This window comes from Heterodontus francisci, chromosome 5, assembly GCF_036365525.1.
Source record: "Heterodontus francisci isolate sHetFra1 chromosome 5, sHetFra1.hap1, whole genome shotgun sequence".
In the NCBI taxonomy this organism is placed as follows: Eukaryota; Metazoa; Chordata; class Chondrichthyes; order Heterodontiformes; family Heterodontidae; genus Heterodontus; species Heterodontus francisci.
In genome coordinates this window covers 66473735-66499374 of record NC_090375.1, presented here as the reverse complement: position 1 = coordinate 66499374, position 25640 = coordinate 66473735, and the positions used below count along the sequence as shown (strand labels likewise).

Genomic DNA, 25640 nt, shown 5'->3' with positions numbered 1-25640 from the left:
CTGCATGGAAGAGGTAAGTGCCTTATCAGCACTGCTTGTGGACCAGAAGGACTATGAGTGCTTTCTCCCAGACCCAAGCTAACCTGCTTCCCTCCCTATGATCAGACTCCCCTTCCCAGCCCCTGTGTGATTGGATCCCCACTTCCCACGATGTCACTGACGCGCCCCCCCCCCCAGAAATCGGACCCATCCCTGCGTGATTGGACCACAGTCCCCATGATTGGACATGATCGCCAATGCCCCCTACTCCTCCCCCGCCCCCCCAAACTTGCTTAGCAGGTCTGTCCCAGTAAAGATTGGATCCACTGAGGCTATGCTCCCAATGCAGACTGTATGATGTGCATCACATGAGTAAAGGATCTGAATATTGGACATGAGCAGACAATGCTGGACGTCTATGAGGCACTGCCATGTTTTAGTCAATATAGCTACTCTTGGGTGCAACTACCCTCTCCTTTAGCCACTGAATTCATACAACCAATGGGGAGAAAGGTAGGGTTGCCCTATTGTAAGCGGGGAGCTATTCAGGAAGCAGTTTATTTTCTACTGGCTACCTTTTCAATGGCGCTGGGTACTCTGTATCTGCAGCGCTTCTCTGGCACTCCACTTACATCTTCTGTGGCATTGCTTACTGATAGGTGGAAGAAGTGAGAGGGTCAATTCATCCCTTCCTGGCAGGGTAGTAGCAGGCAGGCACTTCTGCCTGCCACCTGACCCCATTGTAATTCTGACCCGTTCTTCTGGGTCAGGCTCATGTGCAGCGTGGGCTCCCAGCTGGATTCCCCAGCATCAAAAGGGAGCGCGCTGCTACCAATCTAGAACATTCTTGTGACTCCACCACTACGGCACCTGTAGAGGCAGCCAGGGACTTAAAGGGGTGGAGGATCTCTGATAAAAACGCAGGAAATTATTTTAGGTTTTGGCTGAGATCAAGGCCTAAATAGATTTAGTGGTTCGTTCCCTCCAGGGCAATTATCCCTGGTGGCCTGGCCAATATTTATCCCTCAGTCAACATCATAACTTTGGTTCGGCCACATTTGGAATACTGCGTACAGTTCTGGTCGCCACATTATCAAAAGGATGTGGATGCTTTGGAGAGGGTGCAGAGGAGGTTCACCAGGATGTTGCCTGGTATGGAGGGCGCTAGCTATGAAGAGAGGTTGAGTAGATTAGGATTATTTTCATTAGAAAGACGGAGGTTGAGGGGGGACCTGATTGAGGTGTACAAAATCATGAGAGGTATAGACAGGGTGGACAGCAAGAGGCTTTTTCCCAGAGTGGGGGTTTCAATTACTAGAGGACACGAGTTCAAAGTGAAAGGGGAAATGTTTAGGGGGGATATGCGTGGAAAGTTCTTTACGCAGAGGGTGGTGGGCACCTGGAACGCGTTGCCAGCAGAGGTGGTAGACGCGGGCACGATGGAGTCTTTTAAGATGTATCTAGACAGATACATGAATGGGCAGGAAGAAAAGAGATACAGAACCTTAGAAAATAGGCGACATGTTTAGAGAGAGGATCTGGATCGGCGCAGGCTTGGAGGGCCGAAGGGCCTGTTCCTGTGCTGTAATTATCTTTGTTTTTTATCTTTGTATAACAGAAACAGATTATCTAGTCATTATCGCATTGCTGTTTGTGGGAGCTTGCTGAGTGCAAATTGGTTGCTGAATTTCTTACATTACAACAGCAACTACACTTCAAAAATACTTCATTGGCTGCAAAATGCTTTGAGACGTCTGAGATGATGAAAGGCGTTATATAAATGCAAGTCTTTCTTTTTTTCCGTGCAGTGCCTTGGAGGCTTACTGCCATTACCCCGGTACCTTTTTCTGTCACCTTTCTCCTCACAGTCCCTAGTGTTTGTAGAACCAATGGCAGTTTGCAAGGAACTGCCTCCACACTGGCACTTTCATACTGCAAGCAGGAAAGAGACAGCCAAAAGCCAACCTACCAGGAGCAGCAAAGGAAATTGAAGTTGGGGCAGGAATATGGCATTAGGCTGGCTGGTTTTGTCTCGTATCCACCGCTTTCCTGTCTGATTTCAGGCAGGAGAGCAGAGGAAGATTGAGGCCAAGTATAGCTTCTATCTGTGTTTGTTGTATCAAGCTGGGAGAGGTTATAGCACCTGCTTTGTAGCAAGCAAGAATAAACAACAGTTCTTGTCCTGCTACTTTTAGTGGCAACTGTGCTATTGTGTGGAAAAGCATGGAATAACAGGTTTTCATAGCAGAACCACTTGTAGAACAGGAAAGGATAATGGGAACAAAAAAAAGTATTGAGAAATGAATAACGGGGCAGAATTTCCTGTTAGCCGCAATGACAGTATAACTCCAGCAGAATGTAATGTTCCCTCGCTCAGCAATATTTACTATAAATTTGGTACCGTTTTCAGTGAAACTGGATCATCTTGGGAGGTGGTAGGGAGGGGATGGTGATGGGGAGTGTGGTTGTGGGAAATGACAATAGTATGGCCCACGGCACCAGCAAAAGATATAATAATTTAAAAAATTTAAGCATTTTTTTCAAATCTCTGGTGGCTCTTCCATTTTTAAATTGCCCCCTGCCAACCATAGCAACCCTGGATACTCAAACCACATGGCAGACAGGTGCGTATGACAGGAAATCTATTGTGTAATGTATTCCTGTGATTTGCATGTAATTACAATACACCTGCGCATACTTGGGTGGATACATTGAATGCCTGACATCATTGCTGGAAGTGGTGTTAGAGAGCTCAAAGAATGGCTTCCTGTTCAATCTGTTACTTCCTACCCAAAGCCTTAACTAAAGAGGAAGTTTGGCCACAGCATATTCCAACACATAAATCAATATGGCCTTGCTAGCTAGTGGTTCTATGTGGTGCCAGAGTGGTTGTATGTGGATTAATGCCAGTGATTTACCTGCAGCTTTGCATTTTCTATCTCATTGCACGACTGTTAACAGATGCCAAGTGGAGGCCAGGTGCTTTCCCGTCGAAAGGGAAGGAACCCTGGTGCTAAGCCATTTCTGGATCACTCTCTTATTTCTTCTAATTTCAGAACTGCAAAGGCTGCATTAAATTGTAATGATTGGAAAATTGGGAGCACTGCAAATTGAGCACAGTGGCCACTGCCCCCAGTTCTCTGATCTGTACTCCAATCAGCTGACCGCCATTTAAGCTGATGAAAGGATGTAAGGTGCTGGAGGAGAAAAGGTGATGGTAGAGTAAATGTAAAAATGTGTTTCCTTTATCTGAATTTCTCTCCCTCCCTGATCTCCCAATGGCACGGACTAGGACACTGTTATCAAGTTCCAGCAGTCCTCTGTTACCTCACTCAAGAGGTCATACGTCATGTGTGAGCTTGGACAGCTAGTGTTGGCAGGTTCTTGGACCATGAAGGGATCACAGTCAATACATTTCCTGTGCTCATGTCCACATATGCGCATTTTCCAGCAAGGACCACTGGCTGATTTTGATATCCGTACTCCAATTGAAGCCAATTGTCTTAACCTTACTGCTGCTGAAGCAGAGATCAATTAACTCTGCATAGACCAGGAACCATCCTGGTGATTTCTTGCTTTGTATAACTGAGTGCTACATCGGGCAATACCTTTTCCCATGAAGCCATCAGAGAAGCATCAGCTTTTAACTTAAAAATAAATGTAAAAATACAAGTGTTATTTAATAGATAGAGATTTATTCTTTATGCTGTACTTATTTATGGTGTTTTGAATGGCTGTTCATCTTTTGTTTTGCCTGTAGTTCTGCCTGAATGGTCCTTTGAAAAGGACAGTCTGATTCAATACCAGCAGAAAGGAGCTCTTAGCACTCGCAGAACACAAGTGCAATTGATGTTTCGTACACGGAATCCCAACTGTTCTCTCTTCAGCCTAACATCCAAGGACACCACCGAATACATTATACTGGAGGTGGCAACCAAGAACATTTGTTCAAAACTAAAGTACTAAGTCCATGAATAAAGTATATACTGGCCATAGCTTATCCCAGAAATTAACTCCAAAACTATCAGAGATTGTAATGCATCTAAAAGCCCTCAGTGAGATTATTGTCATGTTAGCATGTCATAATTCCCAAGTAACCATGTGAGTTAATACATCCACAAAAGGATGTATGTGGGCCATTCTGTCACGTTGTTCTTCGGAGACTGTAAACGGAGACCAAAAATAATGGATGGCATTTAATTTGGGAAAGTGTAAGATCATCCATGTTGGATCCAAGAAAAACAAATCTGAACACCTTTTAAGTGGTGGGAGGCTAGGGGCTGTGAATGAGCAAAAGGATTTGGGTATCCAGATACATAAATAACTGAAAGCTAATGCATGGATACAAAAAGTAATTAAGAAGGACAATGTTGGCCTTTATCTCAAGGGGACTGAAATACAAAGGTGTGGAAGTGATGCTTCAGTTATAAAGTCTCGATTAAGACCCCATCTGGGGTACTGTGTTCAGTTTTGAGCACCAAACCATAGGAGATATATATTGGAGGGGCTATGGCGCAGATTCTCTAGAATGATAGCAGGCTTTAAAGATTTAAATTATGAAAATAGTTTGGTTTGTGAATTGCTGAAAATAGTTACATGTTGTGGAAGCTTTTAGTCTTGCACTCATCGGGACAATATGCACGAATAACCAATGTAAGGGAAAACAACAAATTAAACTGCATGAGATGAGAGTGCTAATTGGTTGACAAGTGATCTCTGATTGGTAGAGGCATTGCCATGGACAATGCACCAGTTTACAGTGACTGACAGTTAACTGCCAAGCTTTGTTTGAAATTTAAACCAGGCAGCTTGCCTTTGATTGGTCAAGACATTGCCCTGAGGAATGAACCAGTGAATGGTTGTCACTTATTTTGTGCAGCTGAAACAGGCACAATGTGCATACATGTTCTTTCTGTCTGCAAAGAACAGGACCCTGTGTATTAAGGCTACGTTTGCTGACAACACAGCCACTAGGTGGCTCTGCACTGGCACATGCGTAAATGCAGCCTGTTCAACTAAAACATCACAGTCAGCAACGTTCAGGCAGCTGCCAGGACTAAAGATGGTGCTGCTCAAATAATCACACAAAGGCAACGTAAACACATGGCAGCACACAATGGCCGGAGAGAGAGAGCGGGCCGGGGGAGGGGTGGCGGGGGAGATGGGGACAGTGGGGGGGGATGACGTCATCCACGCATGTGCCAACCGGTCCTGACAATGTGGAACGCAGCGCACGCGCAAGGAGCAGGAGCCCGTTTGCGCATCTGCGTAGGTTGGCGCAGTCGGATGAAGTCCCCGCCGGCTGGGTTGTCAAGAATCACTTTGGTGTATTAATATATGTAGCTTCCAGTACGCGCAAATGCACCACAGAGCGAGCCCTACTGACAAATTGGTTGTGAGCGTAATTCTTAGCACACTGCAGGTTATTTAGCAAATGTTGTCCAATTGCGGAATCACATTTAATGTTGGACACTGTGTTCTGAGTTTTGCAAGCACGGGCTGTTTGGGTACTTAATAGTTGTTTTATCAAACAACACATCCCTTCCGCTGTTCGCAACAAGCAAGGTACAGGCCGTACCCAACCAGCCCATGCTTACAAAACTCAAAACACAGTGTCCAACATTAGATATGTTCCACGATTGGACAACATTCGTTAAATAATCCGCAGTGTGCTCAGAACCAATTTAAGATTGTCAGTAGGCCTTGCAGTGTGGTGCATTTGCATGTACTGGAAGCTACATATATTAACTCATAGGGTCCTGTTCTTTGAAGACAGAAAGAACTTTGTCATGGTCCTGTAGTTTTTTTTCCAGGAAAATGCGGTTTGCCTTTAAGGTTTGCAGAGGATCAGTATTGCTTTAAGAGCCGGCAAGCCTTAGAAGTTATAGGAAGGTGCATTTTCATTACCATTTGGAGACTGCGATTCACAGGGTGCATTCTCGTTACCATAGATATAGCCACTGGGAGTGAGTCTCATGCGATACATTTGTTACAATTCAATTTTGAACTGGCTTTTAGTTGAAGGCAGTTTATTCTAACAGAACACAGACACAGAGACATACAGACACAGCTAGTGTTGGCACCTGAAAAAGAGCTCTCAACCATTTAAACTGAGGGAATAGGATTTTAGTCTGTTTAATTATTATTGCTCAAAATTCTAAGAAAAAGTCAAGCCAAAACAGAGATCTCTGGTAATTTAAAATGAAGAAAGGGGAGTTAGACTGTGACAATCTTTTATCCCTCAAAAACTCTAAAGTCAGATTGATTCTATTGAAAGTGTTTGCAATTCGTTAATTGTTGAAATTCGCTGGAGAAGGAAAGCATCACCGACTGCTAAGGTTAGACTACGGATTGTTGTACCGTGGAAGAACCTTTTATTTCACATCGGATGGCTGTGAGGACTTCAAGCAACATTGGACTGTAAATTTGCAAGGACTCTAATTTTTTCTATTTTAAATGTTGTTTATATCTTCATAGTGTTTAAATCAACTAATTAACTCTTTAATTGGAACAACTAAATTTTTAAGATACCTGGTTTGATTAGCTTCATTCAGGGGGGTCAATAGATGGTACAATTTGGCTGGGTCTTTCTTTAATTTGGAAAGTTTTAAATGATATGTTAGCCGATCTGTGGAGCGACGGGATTGAATTAACAGTGCGTCGGAGCCATCACAATCAGAATCGTATATTTTGATTGGGGGCTTTGACTGGAGTGGTTGGTCATAACAACATGGACACACATTGTGCCTGTTTCAGCTGAACAAAATAAGTGACAGCTGGTTCATTCCTCAGGGCAATGCCTTGACCAATCAAAGTCAAGCTGTCTGGTTTAAATTTCAAACAAAGCTTGGCAGTTAACTGTCAGTCACCGTAAACTGGTGCATTATCCATGGCAACACCTCTATCAATCAGAGTTCACTTGCCAACCAATCAGCAGTCTCTTCTCATGCAGCATAATTTGTTGTTTTCCCTTACATTGGGTTATTCTTGGGTATTGTCCTGACGAGTGCAAGACTAAAAGCTTTGACAATATGTCTCTATTTTCAGCAATTCTCAAGTTCTGCACTACCAAATGACAACTTGTCTTGAATTAACTTGTGTTTACTGGGTTGACGGGTGACCTAAATGAGGTCTTAAAAGTGATGAAGAGTTTTTATAGATTGGATACAGTGAAAATATTACCACTGGTGTGGTAATCCAGAACAATCACAAAAATATTTATAAATTAGAGCTAGGCCATTTAGGAGTGAAATGAGGAAGATTAGTAGATTTTTGTCAGGTAAGAATATCAGGAGATTTGGAGCAAAAGGTGGGTAAATGGCGTTAAGGTACAGCTTAGTCATGATCTAATTGAATGGTGGAACTGGCTTGAGGAGCTGAATGGCCTCCTCATGTTCCTATGTCACCATCGTAGGGATAATGATTCATGAAATCAAAGCTGTTTCCTATTGGGTAGGAGGCAAACTTTTCTTCTTTTAAAATAAGCATGAGGGACGTACTTGCTAATGAAGATAATCCTCTGGATTTTTCTTCTCCTTTAACTTTACATTTATTGTTTTCTAAAATGCTTTTAGGTCACTATTTAAAGTTATCAATTTTTTTTCTTTACTGCTTTGTTTTGCTTCCGTGAAATAGATCATCAGTGGATATTTTGGAATCCGTGTCAACCTTGGTGATTGGGAACATTCATTGAAACTGCAAACAATGCGTGTGGACAATGGCCAGTGGATTCTCCTAAACATGGATCGACATGACAATGAATTTACACTGCGCCTTAACAGTGGAGGAGGAGCCCATGAGGTGACATCTTCTCTTGGCACCCACAGAGAAATACTAATCGATCCTTCAAGTCTGGTGCTGGGAAAGAACCTTCCTGAGCATCCACCACTTGATTTTCAAGGTACAATATGACACATGACATTGGAGTGCAAAATATTTGAAAGCTGCTGTGGGTGACAAGGTGCAGAAACCTCCCCACATAGACTCTTAGAAATGTATGGCAGAGAAGGAGGCCTGTCAGCTCATCATATCTGTGTCAACCAAAAAAAAGCTATCCAGCCTCATCCCATTTTCCAATTCTTGAGCTGTAGCCTTGTAGGTTATGGCATTTGAAATGCATATCCAAGTATTTTTTACATGGAATGTGGATTTCTGCTTCTACCACCTTTTCAGGCAGTGAGTTCCAAATTTCTCCTAAACTCCCTGATAATCCTTCCACCAATTACTTTATGCCCCCTGGTTACTGACCTTTCTGCTAAGGGAAATAGGTCCTTCCTATCCACTCTATCTCCCTCATAATTTTATACACTTCAGTTAAATCTCCTCCCATCCTCTTCTGTTCCAAAGAAAACAAACCCAGCCTATTCAATCTTTCCTCATAGCTGAAATTCTCCAGTCCTGGCAACATCCTCATAAATCTCCTTTGTATCCTCTCTAGTGCGATCACATACTTCCTGTAATGTGGTGACCAGAAATGTACGCAGTACACCAGATGTGGCCTAACTAGTGTTTATACAGTTCTAGTATCACCTCCCTGCTCATGTATTCTATGCCTTGGCTAATAAAGTATCCCAAATGCCTTTTTAAGCAGATTATCTACCTATCTTGCTAGCTTCAGGGATCTATGGACATCCATTCCAAGGTCCCTCAGTCCCTCTCAGTATACTACCATTCATTGTGTATTCCCTTGCCTTATTTTCCTGCACAAAATGCATTACCTCACATTTTCCCAGATTAAATTCCATTTGCCACTTTTCTGTCCACCTGACCAGTCCATTGATATCTTCCTGCAGTATACAGCTTTCTTCCTCATGCTCCCTGCATTAACTCTAAAACATTGATACATACCACAAAAAGCAACAGACTTAGTTCTGAGCCCTGCGGAACCCTAATGGAAATAGCCTTCCAGCCACAAAAACATCCATTGATTGTTACCCTTTGCCTCCTGCCACTGAGCCAATTTTAGATCCAACCTGCCATTTTCCCTTGGATCCCATGCACTTTTACTTTTAGGGCTAGTCTGCCAAATGGGACCTTGTCAAAAGCCATACCAAAATCCATGTAGACTACATTAAATGCACTACCCTCATCAACCATCCTTGTTACCGCCTCAAAAAATTCAATCAAGTTAGTCCAACACAACCTTTCCTTAGCAAATCCATTGATCCAGGCATTTCTAAATCATGATTAATACTGTCCCTCAGAATCTTTTCCAATTATTTTTCTGCTAACGAGGTTAGGCTGTAATTACTTGGTCTATCCCTTTCTCCCTTTTCAAGCAATGGTACAAAGTTAGCACTCCTCCAGTCGTCCAGCACCACACCTGTATATCCCTTAATATTTCCTCTCTTACTATGTTATTCCACCCAATATTTCACACTCCTCCTCCTCAAATACAATTTCTGCAAAATCCTCTTTTGTTAAGAGAAGTATTCATTACAAACCATGCCCATGTCTTCCAGCTCCACACACAGGTTACCTTTTTGATCTCTAACAGGCCGTACTCTTTCCTTAGTTATTTTCTTGCTCTTTATATATTTATAAAACACCTTTGGGTTTTCCATAACTTTATTTGCCAATATGTTTTCATGCCCTCTCTTTGCTTTCCTAATTTCCTTTTTCATTTCACCTCTGCACTTTCTATACTCCTCTAGGCTTTCTGCATAAACTTCCCTTTTGTGCCTTATTGAACCCTATATGCTCCTTGACATCCAGGGGGTTGGATTTGGCAGTCCCACCCTTTTTCTTTGTGGGAAAATATTTGTTCTGAACCCCGTCTAACTCCTCTTTGAATGCCTCCCACTACTCTGACCTTAAAATAGTTGTTTCTGTCCACTTTTGCTAAATCACATCTCAGCTTAGTAAAATTGGTCTTTCTCCAATTGAGAACTTTTACTCTTGGTCTATCATTGTCCTTTTCCATAACTGGGCTAAATTTAACTGAATTATGGTCATCAGTACCAAAATACTCTCCCACTAATACCCCTTCCACCTGCCCAGCTTCATTCCCGAAAATAAGTCCAGCAATGCCCATCTCTTACAAAAGCAAAATACTGTGGATGCTGGAAATCTGAAATAAAAACAGAAAATGAAATCTGAAATAAAAACAGAAAATCCTGGAAATACTCAGTGGGTTCAACAGCAACTATGGAGAGAGAAATAGAGGGCTGGATTTTGTGCAGTTGGCAGGTCTCCTGGTGCCGGGCCGAAAAGGCAGGGGAGCCCCATCTTGGCCTATTGGAGCCCCCTCCACCCCCCACCATCTCCACCCCCCATCGACCCTTCGTTGTTCTGAAATCAAAGTTTCCAGTGCCATGATCTCCATTCTCCATCCCTTTAAAGATGGGCATTGCACCTCCAACATCTGCCGGCCAATCACAGGGCAGCTCAGCAGTATCGGCAGCGGCACCGGGAGCAGTGGTCACTGTCAATACTGCCCAGCACTGGAACCCTGGACCTAAGTGAGAACTGGTCACCGGGGCCAGTCCAGGAGGCTCCAGCCAAGTGGGGGTTTCAGCATGAAGCCCAGGGGAGAAGCTCCATGGAGATGGTGGTTTTGCTGGCAGGGGTCCTCTGTGGGCCACAGATTGCCCACGAAGGAGGGACCCCCCCCACAAGACCGTTTGGAGGGAGCCAATGCGTCCTCCTCATATGGCGGATGTACTGCCCACCACTGGTTACATCCTAGTGGTGAGGGATAGAGGACCTTATGTGGCCATTTGTAGGCCCTTGGGGTATAAACCTGAAATAATAAGTAACAAAATATATTCATGATATTCATGATATAATGTTTTTATTGCAAATCATGACTTTCATTTAGTGTTCTTTATTCCAGAGTACAAAGAAGAAATAAGACTTCCTAACAATGTTGTCAGTATAATTTTGTTATGACTGCCAACTCTCTTTTTTTCTTTTATATTTAACTGCTGGCAAGTGCTTTTGTTAACTTAAGACATCCTGTGCAGTTTTTCATTGGGATGGATCGAACATCAGTTGTTGACTCACCTTGGACCACTCTTGTAGGCAAAGCCCCAGCAACAGGAGACTCTCCCCTTCATTAACAAGAAAAGTGAAGCAAGATAATTTGAAAATTAGCTGATTGGAGCAAGAAGCCAATGGGAAACAGGATGCTAGAGTTTTAAAGCAATTGATCTTGAAGTTTTTTTACTGAATGCATACTCAGTAGTAATTGAAAGGCTAAAATGAGAAAAAAGACATGAGTTAAACAGCTGTGTCTTTGCTTGAATTTAGGCTGCATGCGTGATGTTCGATTAAATGGTCATCTCTTGCCAATGGATGGAAAGAATACAATGTTAACTGCTACCCTGGACCAAAGGAATGTAACAATCGGCTGCTACTCAGATGCCTGTAGCAGCAGGCCCTGTTATATCCCATTTCATTGTATAGATTTATGGAGAAAACATGAGTGCAGGTACAGGATTACTAATAATGCTCCATAACAGCCAGAATGCACTGTATAATGTAACATGTCATGCAATGAATCACTAGTTACTCGGGTTGCCAACTGTGATTGGATTATATCTGGAGGTTTCATTACATGACGACCCCCCTTCCAACTGCCCCAACTGCTTCCAACTCCCGCACTGGTGGGCCAACATGTCCATCCTCATGCTACAATATCTTCCCACGCCAATTGGAAAGTGAACAGCCTCTTTAAGACTCAAATGGATAATATTGACAAAGTATTTTTCCCCAAACTTTTATATTTTTATAATTAATAATCAGAAGTGTTCGAAGAAAATGAACAAATACACAATTTCTTTCATGCCCCTATCCATGATTTTTCTCCTGGGCTTGCTCACAACAGTGTCCTGGAAATAAATTTTCAATTTCTGGAGACTCCAGGTCAATCCTGGAGGGTTGGCAACCCTACTAGTTACAAATAGCATTAATGTAGCGTGCTCAGGAAACAGTGAATGTCAGTATATGGATCTGGATTTGCACTGTATAAAATGCAGTCAAATGTTTATTTATTTATATCTAATACTGTGTATTGAACACTGCCCAGCAAATAACTGCTGGAAAAATGTACGAAGATTTTACTACAATAATTTTTTATGCTTTCCTATCTGTTACACCTACAATGCTCAATGTATTTGTCTTATAAAACACTTAGAAAAAAGACTGCATCATACAAAAAGCAACAAACACTAGCTGCACCTTAGTGTGCCAACATACATGATGACAATCTGCATTCACAATTTCCCAGCTGACAACTGTCTGATCTCATACTTGCCATCAACATGCCAAATTGAGATCAGGCTGTTTCCAATAGGAAGCAGAAATTGGAGGTAGAGTTGAATTCTGTAGTATAAGGGTAGCAAAGGAATAAAACTTGACAGGATGTAAACATTACTGCTCACCATGATGATGTAAGAGATCATGTGGGAGAGACTCGAGAACAGTTACAGTGTGGCGTTTGAAGGAGACACACGGGCTTGTGTGGAGTGTATATCGTTACTATACAGTAAAAATTAATGTTTAAACAATACAATCTAAGAACCTCTCTGGCTAGACTCTATATGGTGGCAGCATAAAGAACCAAATATATACTATGGTGAACAGCAAAAGGATCGAAGTCCTATACCCAGAAGAAAAAATTTGAAGCAACAGCCATCCTTCAGCTAGAAAATAAGAAGCTTTAAAACAAGTAGCTAAAGAGAAAAAACAAAACACATACCATGGAAGGCGGAGAAAAGCTTCATAGAATGGAAGCTTGGCTGAAAAGCAAACGATCGGGTGAGTCATTATGCTGACCATCAAGAAATCCCAGTAAAAAAAAGCCCTTAAAGAGCTTAAAAGATTAGTTTTCTAAAGGCTCACTGTGAGAGCGAAAGAAAAAAAAAGGGGGAAATCCAATCCCTCAGTCAGGCTGAACATGAGGGGGAAGAGCAGGAAAACTCTGAAAAGCGTGCGAGCTGAAAAAAAATCCGCTAGCGAAAAAAAGCACGGGAAACCCCCGAACACAGCAGAGTCTCCATTAATGCAGCTAAGCTGAAGAAAAAAAATCATTAAAGCAGTCAAGCTTGAATAAAATAAATAAACTCTGGCTAAAAAAAAGAAAACCCTTGCACTGTCTATCAAACAGCTGTCAATTCCAATAGGAAACTGTGTAAACATGTAAGTGAACTGCTGAAAGAAAGGGGAAGTCCTTACCAGAGCCTATATAAAAAATAAGCAGGGAACAGTCAAGCACCTGCTACACTGCTGCACTCCATCAAAGCAAGCTAGCTCGAAAAAAAGTTTCTTAAAAGTTTCTTCTAAAAAGTCTATACATTTTTTTTAATGATTCAAAATTTGGGAGTGCCAGTGAGTTTCAAAAGTCATGAGGGATCCAATCAGACTCAAAAATGGGTACAATGGAGGAAAAGGTTCCTCAGATACAGAATTGCATCGAAATTGGACAGAAAGTCTGAAACAGAGCAAGTGAATACATTATTATGTTTAAATAAAAGCAAAATACTGCAGATGCTGGAAATCTGAAATAAAAACAAGAAATGCTGGAAATACACAGCAGGTCTGGCAGCATCTGTGGAGAGAGAAGCAGAGTTAACCTATCAGCTCAGTGACCCTCACCTCAGACCTGCTGAGTATTTCCAACATTTCTTGTTTCTATATATAATACATTATTATATTTAATTGGTGATGTAGCTGATGATATAATAGCACGACAACGTATTGATGAAACATCAGCCAAATCCGACGAGGTCTTAAAAACTTGTGTTTCGTACTTCAATTTGCACATTAATAACCGACCAATCCTGTGAGATGAGAAAAGACCTTGGTACAGGAAACCTCCTGCAACTGTTCAGTTCCTTCACCAGAGGGCTGAACAACAGGCACCAGGAAAAAAGGTACACTGTGGGGGGTGGGGGGGTGGGGGGGGAGAGTGAAAGACGCCCTTAAACCCTGCTAGCGCTGTGTCCCGCCAATAGAGCAGAATGCTTTTATTACAGAAAAATAGGGCATTTCAGTAAGATGTGCCAAAATAAAACCTCGACTGCCTCAACCTCTAAAGGAAAAGTAGTTAAGAATAGATAGGTAAATGAAGTTATGCAACCTCCTGCAGCAGACCAATTGAAATATTTTCTGGACAAAATCAATGATCCAAAACAAGCATTTTGGTCAGCAGGCGTATATGTCAACGGACATAACAGTAATTTCAAACTCGACACCGGAGCAAGTGTGATGGTCCTGTCAGATAAAGAGCTGTGGCTATCCACACACGTTCTGCAACCAACAGAAACTCAGTTACATGGCCCAGGACGTGTTGTACTTGAAGTAAAGAGGAAGTTACAAGCAACGCTTCAATATAAGGGAAAGAAGATATTAGAAACACTGTATGTCCTAAGCAATCAGGAATTCTCACTCTTAAGTTAGAAGGGCTTGTATTGACCTTCATCTTATAAAGAAAGTTGAAGAAGATAAAGAAGAAGAATCCAGGAGCCAGGACAGAGGTAGAGCCCCCAACCTGACCTGAGCACTACAGTGGGTCCGGATTTCACCAGAGAGCCTGCACAATGCAGAGAGAGCCCGCACAGCACAGCACAGCCTGCCATGCCACTCAGACTACCAGAGCGAGAAAGGGAAATGCAGCAAGTTCCTACGGAGTGCTACATGGACAGAGATCTTGGAAAGAAGCAAGTTCAACAAATTTGTCAGGTACACAGAGAAGATCAAAGAGAGCCTCTAATTTCCAGCCAATCCCAACTAGACAGTGGGAACAGATGGCAATGGATTTATTCTTTGATGGAAGATTCTATCTAATTATAGTTGATTACTTCACAAGATGGATCGAAGTTAAGCAGATATACACAACAACAACCGAAGCAGTCATCAAAGCTTTACAAGAAGTTTTCACAACTCATGGTATACTTGATCAGGTGGTATCTGATAATAAACAACAATTTGCAAAAGATTACTTCATGCACTTTGCAGAAGAATGTGTATTTGTTCACCTAAGAAGCTCTCCTAAGTATCCACAGTCAAATGGTAAAGCTGAGCAAGCAGTCAGAACCATTAAAACTGTGTTGATGAAAAATCTGACATACAAAACTACTCCATTATTGTACGGATTAGCACCATCAGAACTCTTAATGGGAAGAAAACGTCAAACGCAACTTCCAATTCGACCCAAGAAAATACTTCCAGGATTGCAAAGCAAGGATTAACAGAAAGTACAAGACAAAGAAAAGACCCATAATTATAACACACGGTGCCATACAAGAAACCTACCAAGGTTGTCAGAGGGCAAAAGGTATGGGTATGAGACCAAAATAGAGAAGGGGTAATTCTCCAGAAAGACGAGAATCAACAGCGATCTTATCGAGTACGAACCCAAGAAGATTCAACTACAACCCCGAATGAAGGCTGTCGAAGTCAAGAAACAAGGGATCAGAGAAATACTACCAATCTTACACATCTGATGACAACAAGATCAGGGAGAGTTGTGAAGCCTCCTGATAAGCTGAACCTATGAAGTCAGAGACTTGAAGGGAGATGGGGTAGCATCTAAATAAAAAAGTGAATGTATGTAAATATATATTGGGATAAAGACTTGGGGGGAGATGTAGTATAAGGGTATCAAAGGGTTAATCTTGAGAGAATGCAAAGATTACTGCCCACCATGATGAGGTAAGGGATCATGTGGGAGAGACTCGAGAACAGTTACAGCATGGCTTTTGAAGGAGACACACAGGCTAGTGTTGGAGTGTATCTAGTTACTATACAAAAACAATACAGTCCAAGAACCTCTCTGGCTAGACTCTATATGATGGCATAAAGAACCAAATATATAACACTTTCTAGTGCCTGATCCAAAAGCAGCATTCTCGGTATAGCTTTGAGGGAGGAGTAGGAAAAATTGGGGACTAATGTATCTAATTCTATTCTGGCAGGTTGACATTCTTGTTCATGTCTAACACAGGTGTCCAACTGGTCAGGTGTCAGTGATCAATAATCAAACAGGCCTTGAGCACTGTACAATGTCACCATGTGGAGCGTGGGCGTGTCGGAATGGGGGCACGTGTGTTGTGCAAACACTGGATGTATTTGCCTGCCATTGCGCAGAAGGCTATAAAGGACAGCAATGTGAGATCAGCATGGTGACTTCAGGAATTCCAGCAGAACTGAACATCAACTCCATCCTGGCAATCAGCATGTGCCTCCTCCTCTTATTAGGTAGCTCATTAATGTATTGCCAGCGTGCTCCTGCTCTGATCTGATCCATCTCGTTTGGCATCTCTGTCGACGTCTCTTCCTAACTGTGCACTAATTATTTGCCTGTCTGCTCTCTCCTTTTGTGTTAAGCTTTCGAGAAGCAGATTAATTTGTGTTCCTTAAAGTTTTTCAGCATCCATCTTTCACCCCTTTCTGTGCTACACACAATAAGGGCAAGTGATTTGGCACAAGCATCCCACACGTTTTCACACCTATCATGTGTGCTATGAGTTGCTGCCCAGTACTGCCATTTTGTGTAGAAAAGCCCCAGAGACAATGAAAATGCTAACATCTGAGCAGATGTAAGTGATAAATCATTTACCATAATAACTCACTTGTTCGTCATAGAATTCTTGGGTGAGAGGGCAGGCAGGTGATCTACTCTCATATGTTTGCTGATGTTACTCTGTAACCAGCCACTAGGGTGATCATGAGTTTCTTCTTTCGCTTTACGAAAGCAATCACAAAGATTTTAGAGGCTGGCTTTCCTAGTTGTGGTGATTGTCAACGTGTTAGAATCATTGATGCTTAAGCACAGAGGGAGGCCATTCAACCCATTTTTAAAATTTGTTCATGGGATGTGAGCATCGCAGGCAAGGCCAGCATTTATGGCCTATCCCTAACTGTCCTTGAGAGGGTGGTGATGAGCTGCATTCTTGAATCACTGCAGTCCATACGGTATAGGTACACCCGCTGATTGTGGCTCTGCTGACTTTAACACAATCCATTTCTAATTCCACTGTCCTACCCTAGTCAAATATGTTGATGCACTGGTGAGTTCTCGATTCTTCCACCCCAAAGTTACATTGCATTGTGTTTCAAAATGTACTTAAAGGAAACTTCAGTGTAACATTTTGTGCAAACTAAATATGTATACTAGACAAGATCGCCTGCATGCATTGATTTTCCATCTCACCCTTTTATCCCAAGAAAAGAAAACTTCCCTACAAATGGAGTTGTACAGGTAGCAAGGGCGTAAAATGTACTCTGGGTGGGGTCTTCAACATCCATCAATAATGGTTTGGTAGCACCACTACTGACTGATCTGGCCGAGTCCTGAATGACATATCGGCCAGACTGGGCTTGCGGCAGGTGGTGAGAGAACCAACAAGGGAAGAACCCACTTGTCCTTGCCCTCACCAATCTACCTGTCGCAGATGCATCTGTCCATGACAGTATTGGTAGGAGTGATCGATGCACAGTTTTTGTGGAGACAAAGTCCCATCTTCTCACTGAGAATACCCTCCATCTTGTCCTGTGGCACTACCACCGTGCGAAATGGGATAGATTCAGAACAGATCTAGCAGCTCAAAACTGGGCATCCATGAGGCACTGTGGGCCATCAGCAGCAGAATTGTATTCAACCTCAATGTGTAACCACATGGCCTGGCTTATCCCTCACTCTACCATTACCATCAAGCCAGCAGTCCAACCCTGGTTCAATGAGGAGTGTAGAAGAGCATGCCAGGAGCATCATCAGGCATACCTAAAAATGAGGTGACAACCTGGTGAAGCTACAACACAGGACTACTTGCATGCTAAACATCGAAACAGCATGCAATAGACAGAGCTAAGCAATCCCAAAACCAATAGATCATATCAAAGCTCTGCCACATCCCGCGGTGGTGGACAATTAAACAATTATATGGAGGAAGGGGCTCTAAAAACATCCTCATTCTCAATGATGGGGGAGCCCAGCATGTCAGTGTAAAAGGCAAGGCTGAAGTATTTGCAACAATCTTCAGCCAGAAGTGCCAAGTGGATGATCTATCTTGGCCTCCTTTTGAGATCTCAACCACCATAGATGCCAGTCTTCAGAAAATTCAATTCACTCCAGGTGACATCAAGAAATGGCTGAAGGCACTGGATACAGCAAAGTCTCTGGGTCCTGACAATATCTGGGCTGTAGTACTAAAGACTTGTGCTCCAGAACTAGCCACGCCATTAACCAAGCTGTTCCAGTACAGCTACAACACAGGCATCTACCCAGCAATGTGGAAAATTGCCCAGCTATGTCCTGTCCACAAAAAGCAGGACAAATCCAATCCAGCCAATTACCGCACCATCAGTCTACTCTCAATCATTAGCAAAGTGTTGGGAGGTGTCATCGACAGTGCTATCAAGCGGCACTTGCTCAGCAACAATTTACTCACCGATGATCAGTTTGGGTTCCACCAGGGTCACTCAGCTCCATACCTCAGTACAGCCTTGGTCCAAAACATGGACAGAAGAGCTGAACTCCAGAGGTGAGAGTGATTGCCTTTGACATCAAGGCAACATTTGACCGATTGTGGCATCAAGGAGCCCCAGCCAAATTGAAGTCAATGGGAATCAGGGGGAAAACTCTCCACTGATTGGAGTCATACCTAGTACAAAGGAAGATGTTTGTGGTTGTTGAAGGTCAATCATCTCAGCCCCAGGACATCGCTGCAAGAGTTCCTCAGGGCAGTGTCCCAGACCTAACCATCTTCAACTGCTTCATCAATGATCTTCCCTCCATCATAAGATCAGAAGTGGGGGTGTTGGCTGATTGCACAGAGTTCAGTACCATTCGGAACTGCTCAGATACTAAAGTAGTCCTTGCCCGCATCCAGCGAGACCTGGACAACATTCAGGCTTGGGCTGATAAGTGGCAAGCAACATTTGTGCCATACAAATGCCATCCAATGACCATCCTTTTTTTTTTATTCATTCATGGATGTGGGCGTCACTGGCTATGCCAGCATTTATTGCCCATCCCTAATTGCCCTTGAGAAGGTGGTGGTGAGCTGCCTTCTTGTACCGCTGCAGTCCATTTGGGGTAGGTAGACCCACAGTGCTGTTAGGAAGGGAGTTCCAGGATTTTGACCCAGCGACAGTGAAGGAACGGCGATATAGTTCCAAGTCAGGATGGTGTGTGACTTGGAGGGGAACCTGCAGGTGGTGGTGTTCCCATGTATTTGCTGCCCTTGTCCTTCTAGTTGGTAGAGGTCGCGGGTTTGGAAGGTGCTGTCTAAGGAGCCTTGGTGCATTGCTGCAGTGCATCTTGTAGATGGTACACACTGCTGCTACTGTGCATCGGTGGTGGAGGGAGTGAATGTTTGTAGATGGTGTGCCAATCAAGCGGGCTGCTTTGTCCTGGATGGTGTCGAGCTTCTTGAGTGTTGTTGGAGCTGCACCAATCCAGGCAGGTGGAGAGTATTCCATCACACTCCTGACTTGTGCCTTGTAGATGGTGGACAGGCATTGGGGAGTCAGGAGGTGAGTTACTCGCCTCAGGATTCCTAGCCTCTGACCTGTTCTTGTAGCCACGGTATTTATATGGCTACTCCAGTTCAGTTTCTGGTCAATGGTAGCCCCTAGGATGTTGATAGTGGGGAATTTAGCGATGGTAATGCCGTTGAATGTCAAGGGGAGATGGTTAGATTCTCTCTTGTTGGAGATGGTCATTGCCTGGCACTTGTGTGGCGCGAATGTTACTTGCCACTTATCAGCCCAAGCCTGGATATTGTCCAGGTCTTGTTGCATTTCTGCACGGACTGCTTCAGTATCTGAGGAGTCACAAATGGTGCTGAACATGGTGCAATCATCAGCGAACATCCCCACTTCTGACCTTATGATTGAAAGAAGGTCATTGATGAAGCAGCTGAAGATGGTTGGGCCCAGGACACTACCCAGAGGAACTCTTGCAGTGATGTCCTGGAGCTCAGATGATTGACCTCCAACAACCACAACCATCTTCCTTTGCGCTAGGTATGACTCCAGCCAGCGGAGGTTTTCCCCCTGATTCCCATTGACCTCAGTTTTGCTAGGGCTCCTTGATGCCATACTCGGTCAAATGCTGCCTTGATGTCAAGGGCAGTCACTCTCACCTCACCTCTTGGGTTCAGCTCTTTTGTCCATGTTTGAACCAAGGCTGTAATGAGGTCAGGAGCTGAGTGGCCCTGGCGGAACCCAAACTGAGCGTCACTGAGCAGGTTATTACTAAGCGAGTGTCGCTTGATGGCACTGTTGATGACACCTTCCATCACTTTACTGATGATTGAGTGTAGGCTGATGGGGCGGTATTTGGCCGGGTTGGATTTGTCCTGCTTTTTGTGTACAGGACATACCTGGGCAATTTTCCACATTGCAGGGTAGATGCCAGTGTTGTAGCTGTACTGGAACAGCTTGGCTAGGGGTGCGGCAAGTTCTGGAGCACAGGTCTTCAGTACTATTGCCAGAATATTGTCAGGGCCCATAGCTTTTGCAGTCTCCAGTGCCTTCAGTCATTTCTTGATATCACGCGGAGTGAATCGAATTGGCTGAGGTCTGGCATCTGTTATGCTGGGGACTTCAGGAGGAGGCCAAGATGGATCATCAACTCGGCACTTCTGGCTGAGGATTGTTGCAAATGCTTCAGCCTTATCTTTCGCACTGATGTGCTGGGCTCCCCCATCATTGAGGATGGGGATATTTGTGTAGCCACCTCCTCCAGTTAGTTGTTTAATTGTCTACCACCATTCACAGCTGGATGTGGCAGGACTGCAGAGCTTAGATCTGATCCGTTGGTTATGGGATCGCTTAGCTCTGTCTATCGCATGCTGCTTACGCAGTTTGGCATGCAAGTAGTCCTGGGTGGTAGCTTCACCAGGTTGACACCTCATTTTGAGGTATGTCTGGTGCTGCTCCTGGCATGCCCTCCTGCACTCTTCATTGAACCAGGGTTGGTCTCCTGGCTTGATGGTCATGGTAGAGTGGGGGGATATGCCGGGCCATGAGGTTACAGATTGTGGATGAGTACAATTCTGCTGTTGCTGATGGCTCACAGCGCCTCATGGATGCCCAGTTTTACATTGCTGGATCTGTTCGAAATCTATCCCGTTTAGCACAGTGATAGTGCCACACAACATGATGGACGGTATCCTCAATGTGAAGGCGGGACTTCGTCTCCACAAGTACTGTGCGGTGGTCACTGCTACCAATACTGTCATGGACAGAAGCATCTGCGGCAGGCAGATTGGTGAGGATGAGGTCAAGTATGTTTTTCCCTCGTGTTGGTTCCCCCACCACCTGCCGCAGACCTAGTCTAGCAGCTATGTCCCTTAGGACTCGGCCAGGTCGGTCAGTAGTTTAGTTTAGAGATACAGCACTGAAACAGGCCCTTCGGCCCACCGAGTCTGTGCCGACCATCAACCACCCATTTATACTAATCTTACACTTTTCCCATATTCCTACCACATCCCCACCTGTCTCTATATTTCCCTACCACCTACCTATACTAGGGGCAATTTATAATGGCCAATTTACCTACCAACCTGCAAGTCTTTTGGCTTGTTAGAGGAAACCGGAGCACCCGGAGAAAACCCACGCAGACACAGGGAGAACTTGCAAACTCCACACAGGCAGTACCCAGAATTGAACCCAGGTTGCTGGAGCTGTGAGGCTGCGGTGCTAACCACTGCGCCACTGTGCTACCAAGCCACTCTTGGTGATGGACATTGAAGTCCCCCACCCAGAGTACATTTTGTGCCCTTGCCACCCTCAGTGCTTCCTCCAAGTGGTGTTCAACATCTCCAACAAGATGGAATCTAACCACCTCCCCTTGACATTCAACGGCATTACTGTCGCTGAATTCCCCCACTATTAACATCCTGGGGTGGGGGGGGTTACCATAGAACAGGGTGGCACAGTGGCGCAGTGGTTAGCACCGCAGCCTCACAGCTCCAGGGACCCGGGTTCGATTCCAGGTACTGCCTGTGTGGAGTTTGCAAGTTCTCCCTGTGTCTGCGTGGGTTTTCTCCGGGTGCTCCGGTTTCCTCCCACAAGCCAAAAGACTTGCAGGTTGATAGGTAAATTGGCCATTATAAATTGTCACTAGTGTAGGTAGGTGGTAGGGAAATACAGGGACAGGTGGGGATGTTTGGTAGGAATATGGGATTAGTGTAGGATTAGTATAAATGGGTGGTTGATGGTCGGCACAGACTCGGTGGGCCGAAGGGCCTGTTTCAGTGCTGTATCTCTAATCTAAATCTAATCTAACAGAAACTTAACTGGACCAGCCATATAAATACTGTGGTTGCTAGAGCAGGTCAGAGGCTGGGAATTCTGCAGTGAGTAACTCACCTCTTGACTCCTCAAAGCCTGTCTGCCAGCTATAAGGCACAAGACAGGACTGCGATGGAATACTCTTCACATGCCTGGATGATGCACCTCCAACAACACTCAAGAAGCTCGACAGCATCCAAGGCAAAGCAGCCCACTTGATTGGCACTCCATCCCCCAACTTAAACATTCACGCCCTCCCTGTACAATGGCAGCAGCATGTACCATTTACAAGGTGAACTGCAGCAACTTGCCAAGGCTCCTTCAAAAGTACCTTCCAAATCCACGACCTCCACCACCTGGAAGGATAAGGGCAGCAGATGCATGGAAACATCACCACCTCCAAGTTCCCCTCCAAGTCACATACCATCCTGACTTGGAACTATATCGCCCTTCCCTCACTGTTGCTGTGTCAAAGTCCTGGAACTCCCTTCCTAACAGTACTGTGAGTGCACCTAAACCACATGGACTGCAGTGGTTCAAGAAGGCAGCTCACCACCACCTTTTCAAGGGCAATTAGGGATGGACAATAAATGCTGGCCTGGCCAGTGATGCTCACATCCCAAGAATGAATTTACAAAAATATACTAACTGCCCATAGAAATTTGTTCTTGTTTTAACTATCTGGTTTTCCGATATAAAAATTATCAGGTGGCCGGCCCCAAAATCGAAGAATCTAATTGAAAATTCCGAATCACAGAATCGTTACAGTGCAGAAGGAGGCCATTCTGCCCATCGTGTCCACACTGGCTCTCTGAAAAAGCAATTCGCTCAGTTCCATTCCCCCACCTTCTCCCCATAACCCTGCACATTCCTCCTTTTCATATAACTGTCTAATTCCCTTTTGAATGCTTCAATTGAACCTGCCTCCATCATATTCTCTGTCAGCGCATTCCAGACCTTAACCACACACTGCATGGAAAAGTTTTTCCTCATGTCACTTTTGCTTCTGTTACCAAATACTTTATATCTGTGCCCTCTCTTTCTCGATCCTTTCACGAGTGGGAACAGTTTCTCTCTATCTACTCTGTCCAGACCCCTCATGATTTTGAATACCTCTATCAAATCACCTCTCAGCCTTCTCTTCTCCAAGGAAAAGCGTCCTAACTTCTCCAGTCTATCTCCATAACTGAAATTCCTCATCCCTGGAACCATTCTTGTGAATCTTTTCTGTACTGGCTCTCCAATGCCCTCACATCCTTCCGAAATTGCGGCTCCCAGAACTGGACACAATACTCCAGCTGAAGCCGAACTAGTATCTTACACAAGTTCAACATAACTTCCTTGCTCTTGTACTGTATGCCCCTATTAGTAAATCCCAGGATACTGTATGCTTTATTAACCCTCTCTCAACCTGTCCTGCCATCTTCAATGACTTATGTACATATACACCCAGGTCCCTCTGCTCCTGCACCCCCTTTAGAATTAAACCCTTTATTTTAAATTATTTCTCCATGTTCTTTCTACCAAAATGAATCACTTCATATTTCTCTGCATTGACCTTCGTCCACCACCTGTCTGCCCATTCCACCAACTTATCTATGTCCTTTTGAAGTTCTACACTATCCTCCTCACAGTTCACAATGCTTCCAAGTTTCGTATCGTCTGCAAACTTTGAAATTGTGCCCTGTACACCAAGGTCTCGGTCATTAATATATATCAGGAAAAGTAAGGGTCCCAACGCTGATCCCTGGGGAACTCCACTACAAACCTTCCTTCAACCCGAAAAACATCCATTAAGCACCGCTCTTTGTTTCCTGTCACTCAGCCAATTTCGTATCCATTTTGCTACTGTCCCTTTTATTCCATGAGCTACAAGTTTGCTCACAAGTCTGTTGTGTGTTCCTGTATCAAACGCCTTTTGAAAGTCTATGTACACCACAGCAACAGCATTGCCCTCATCAACCCTCTCTGTTACCTCCTCAAAAACCTCCAGCAAGTTCGTTAAACATGATTTTCCCTTAAAAAATCCATGCTGGCTTTCCTTAATTAACTCACATTTGTCCGTGTGACTATTGATTTGTCCCGAATTATTTTTTATAGAAGTTTTCCAACCACTGAAATTAAACTGACTGGCCTGTAGTTGCTGGGCTTATCTTTACACCCTTTTTTGAACAAGGTTGTAACGTTTGCAATTCTCAAGTCCTCTGGCAGCACCCCCAAGTCTAAGGAAGACTGAAAAATTATGGCCAGTGCCTCTGCGATTTCCACCCTCACTTCCCTCAGTATCCTTGGATGCATCTCATCTGGTCCTGGTGCTTTATCCACTTTAAGTACAGACAGTCTATCTAATGCTAGTCTCTGAATTACCTCCTGTTTCAACATTGCCTGGTTTGCATCTTCTTCCTTGGTAAAGATAGATGCAAAGTGTTCATTTAATACCTCAGCTATGCCCTTTGCCTCCATGAGTAAATCCCCTTTCTGATCCCTAATCGGCCCCACTCCTCCTTTTACCACCCTTTTTCTATTTATATGCCTGTAGAAAACTTTGGGATTTCCTTGAATGTTAGCTGCCAGTCTCTTTTCATGCTCTCTCTTTGCTTCTCTTATTTGCTTTTTCACTTCCCCTCTGGACCTTCTATGTTCAGCCTGGTTCTCAATAGTATTTTCTACCTGGCATCTGTGTTAAGCACACTTTTTATTCTTTATCTTAATCTCTACCTCTTTTGTCATCTGGGGTGCTCTGGATAGGGTAGGTCATTGCCCTGGCATCTGCTTGCTTTATTTTAGAGTAGTTGTACCTGTCTCTGTATATTGAGAAATTAGGTTCACTCGATACGGCTAATAGACATTCACCTAGATTTTGCATTATTTTAACACCACCACTAACCCAATTATTTTATAGGGGTTATCACTGGTGTTAAGGCAATGTTGACTGAATAATCTAAATTGCTGTGTCCTTTTCCCTGAGTCGTGGAATACCATTTACAGCCATAGAGCTAATATCATGAGCTTGAACTCCAGTTTACTGCTGGTGACTGAAGCCCTGTTGTACCTTTGATGTTTCAGTTCTGGTGATTGGCTTCAGTATTTGGGGCCTGTGTAGAAAAACCAAGTTCCAGAAAGGAGGAGTTTACCATATACCTGTTGAGCATGAGAGCTGGGAGGATGTACGGGAAAACATCCTAAATTATGATGAAGAAGGAGGTGGAGAAGAAGACCAGGTATGCAAGGTTGTTTCACTTTCCTTCTGCAAACTATGGAATTTAATGAATGTGCTGCTTTTATTTGATGATCCAAATCTTTTTCTCTGCTTTGCAAAATATTGCACTGTGATTTCACCCCAGGACCAGAATTATAAGCCAGAATGATGGAATAAAAGTTACCTCTGCAAGGTAGATGTAAGCATCTTGTGTAAA

General features: G+C 43.8%; 1 protein-coding gene across 2 annotated transcripts in view; it reads left to right on the top strand.

The window, feature by feature from the left end:
- si:dkey-22o22.2 (neural-cadherin) overlaps positions 1–25640 on the top strand; it is a 295092-nt gene that overhangs the window by 252174 nt on the left and 17278 nt on the right. The window contains exons 28-32 of one of the 2 annotated variants that reach the window (XM_068031572.1): positions 3740–3906; positions 7615–7879; positions 11230–11410; positions 15926–16179; positions 25291–25445. In XM_068031572.1, coding sequence (XP_067887673.1) covers positions 3740–3906; positions 7615–7879; positions 11230–11410; positions 15926–16179; positions 25291–25445 — 1022 coding nt within the window. Of the gene's footprint in view, positions 1–3739; positions 3907–7614; positions 7880–11229; positions 11411–15925; positions 16180–25290; positions 25455–25640 lie in introns of both variants that reach the window. The other variant, XM_068031571.1, reaches the window with a different exon arrangement.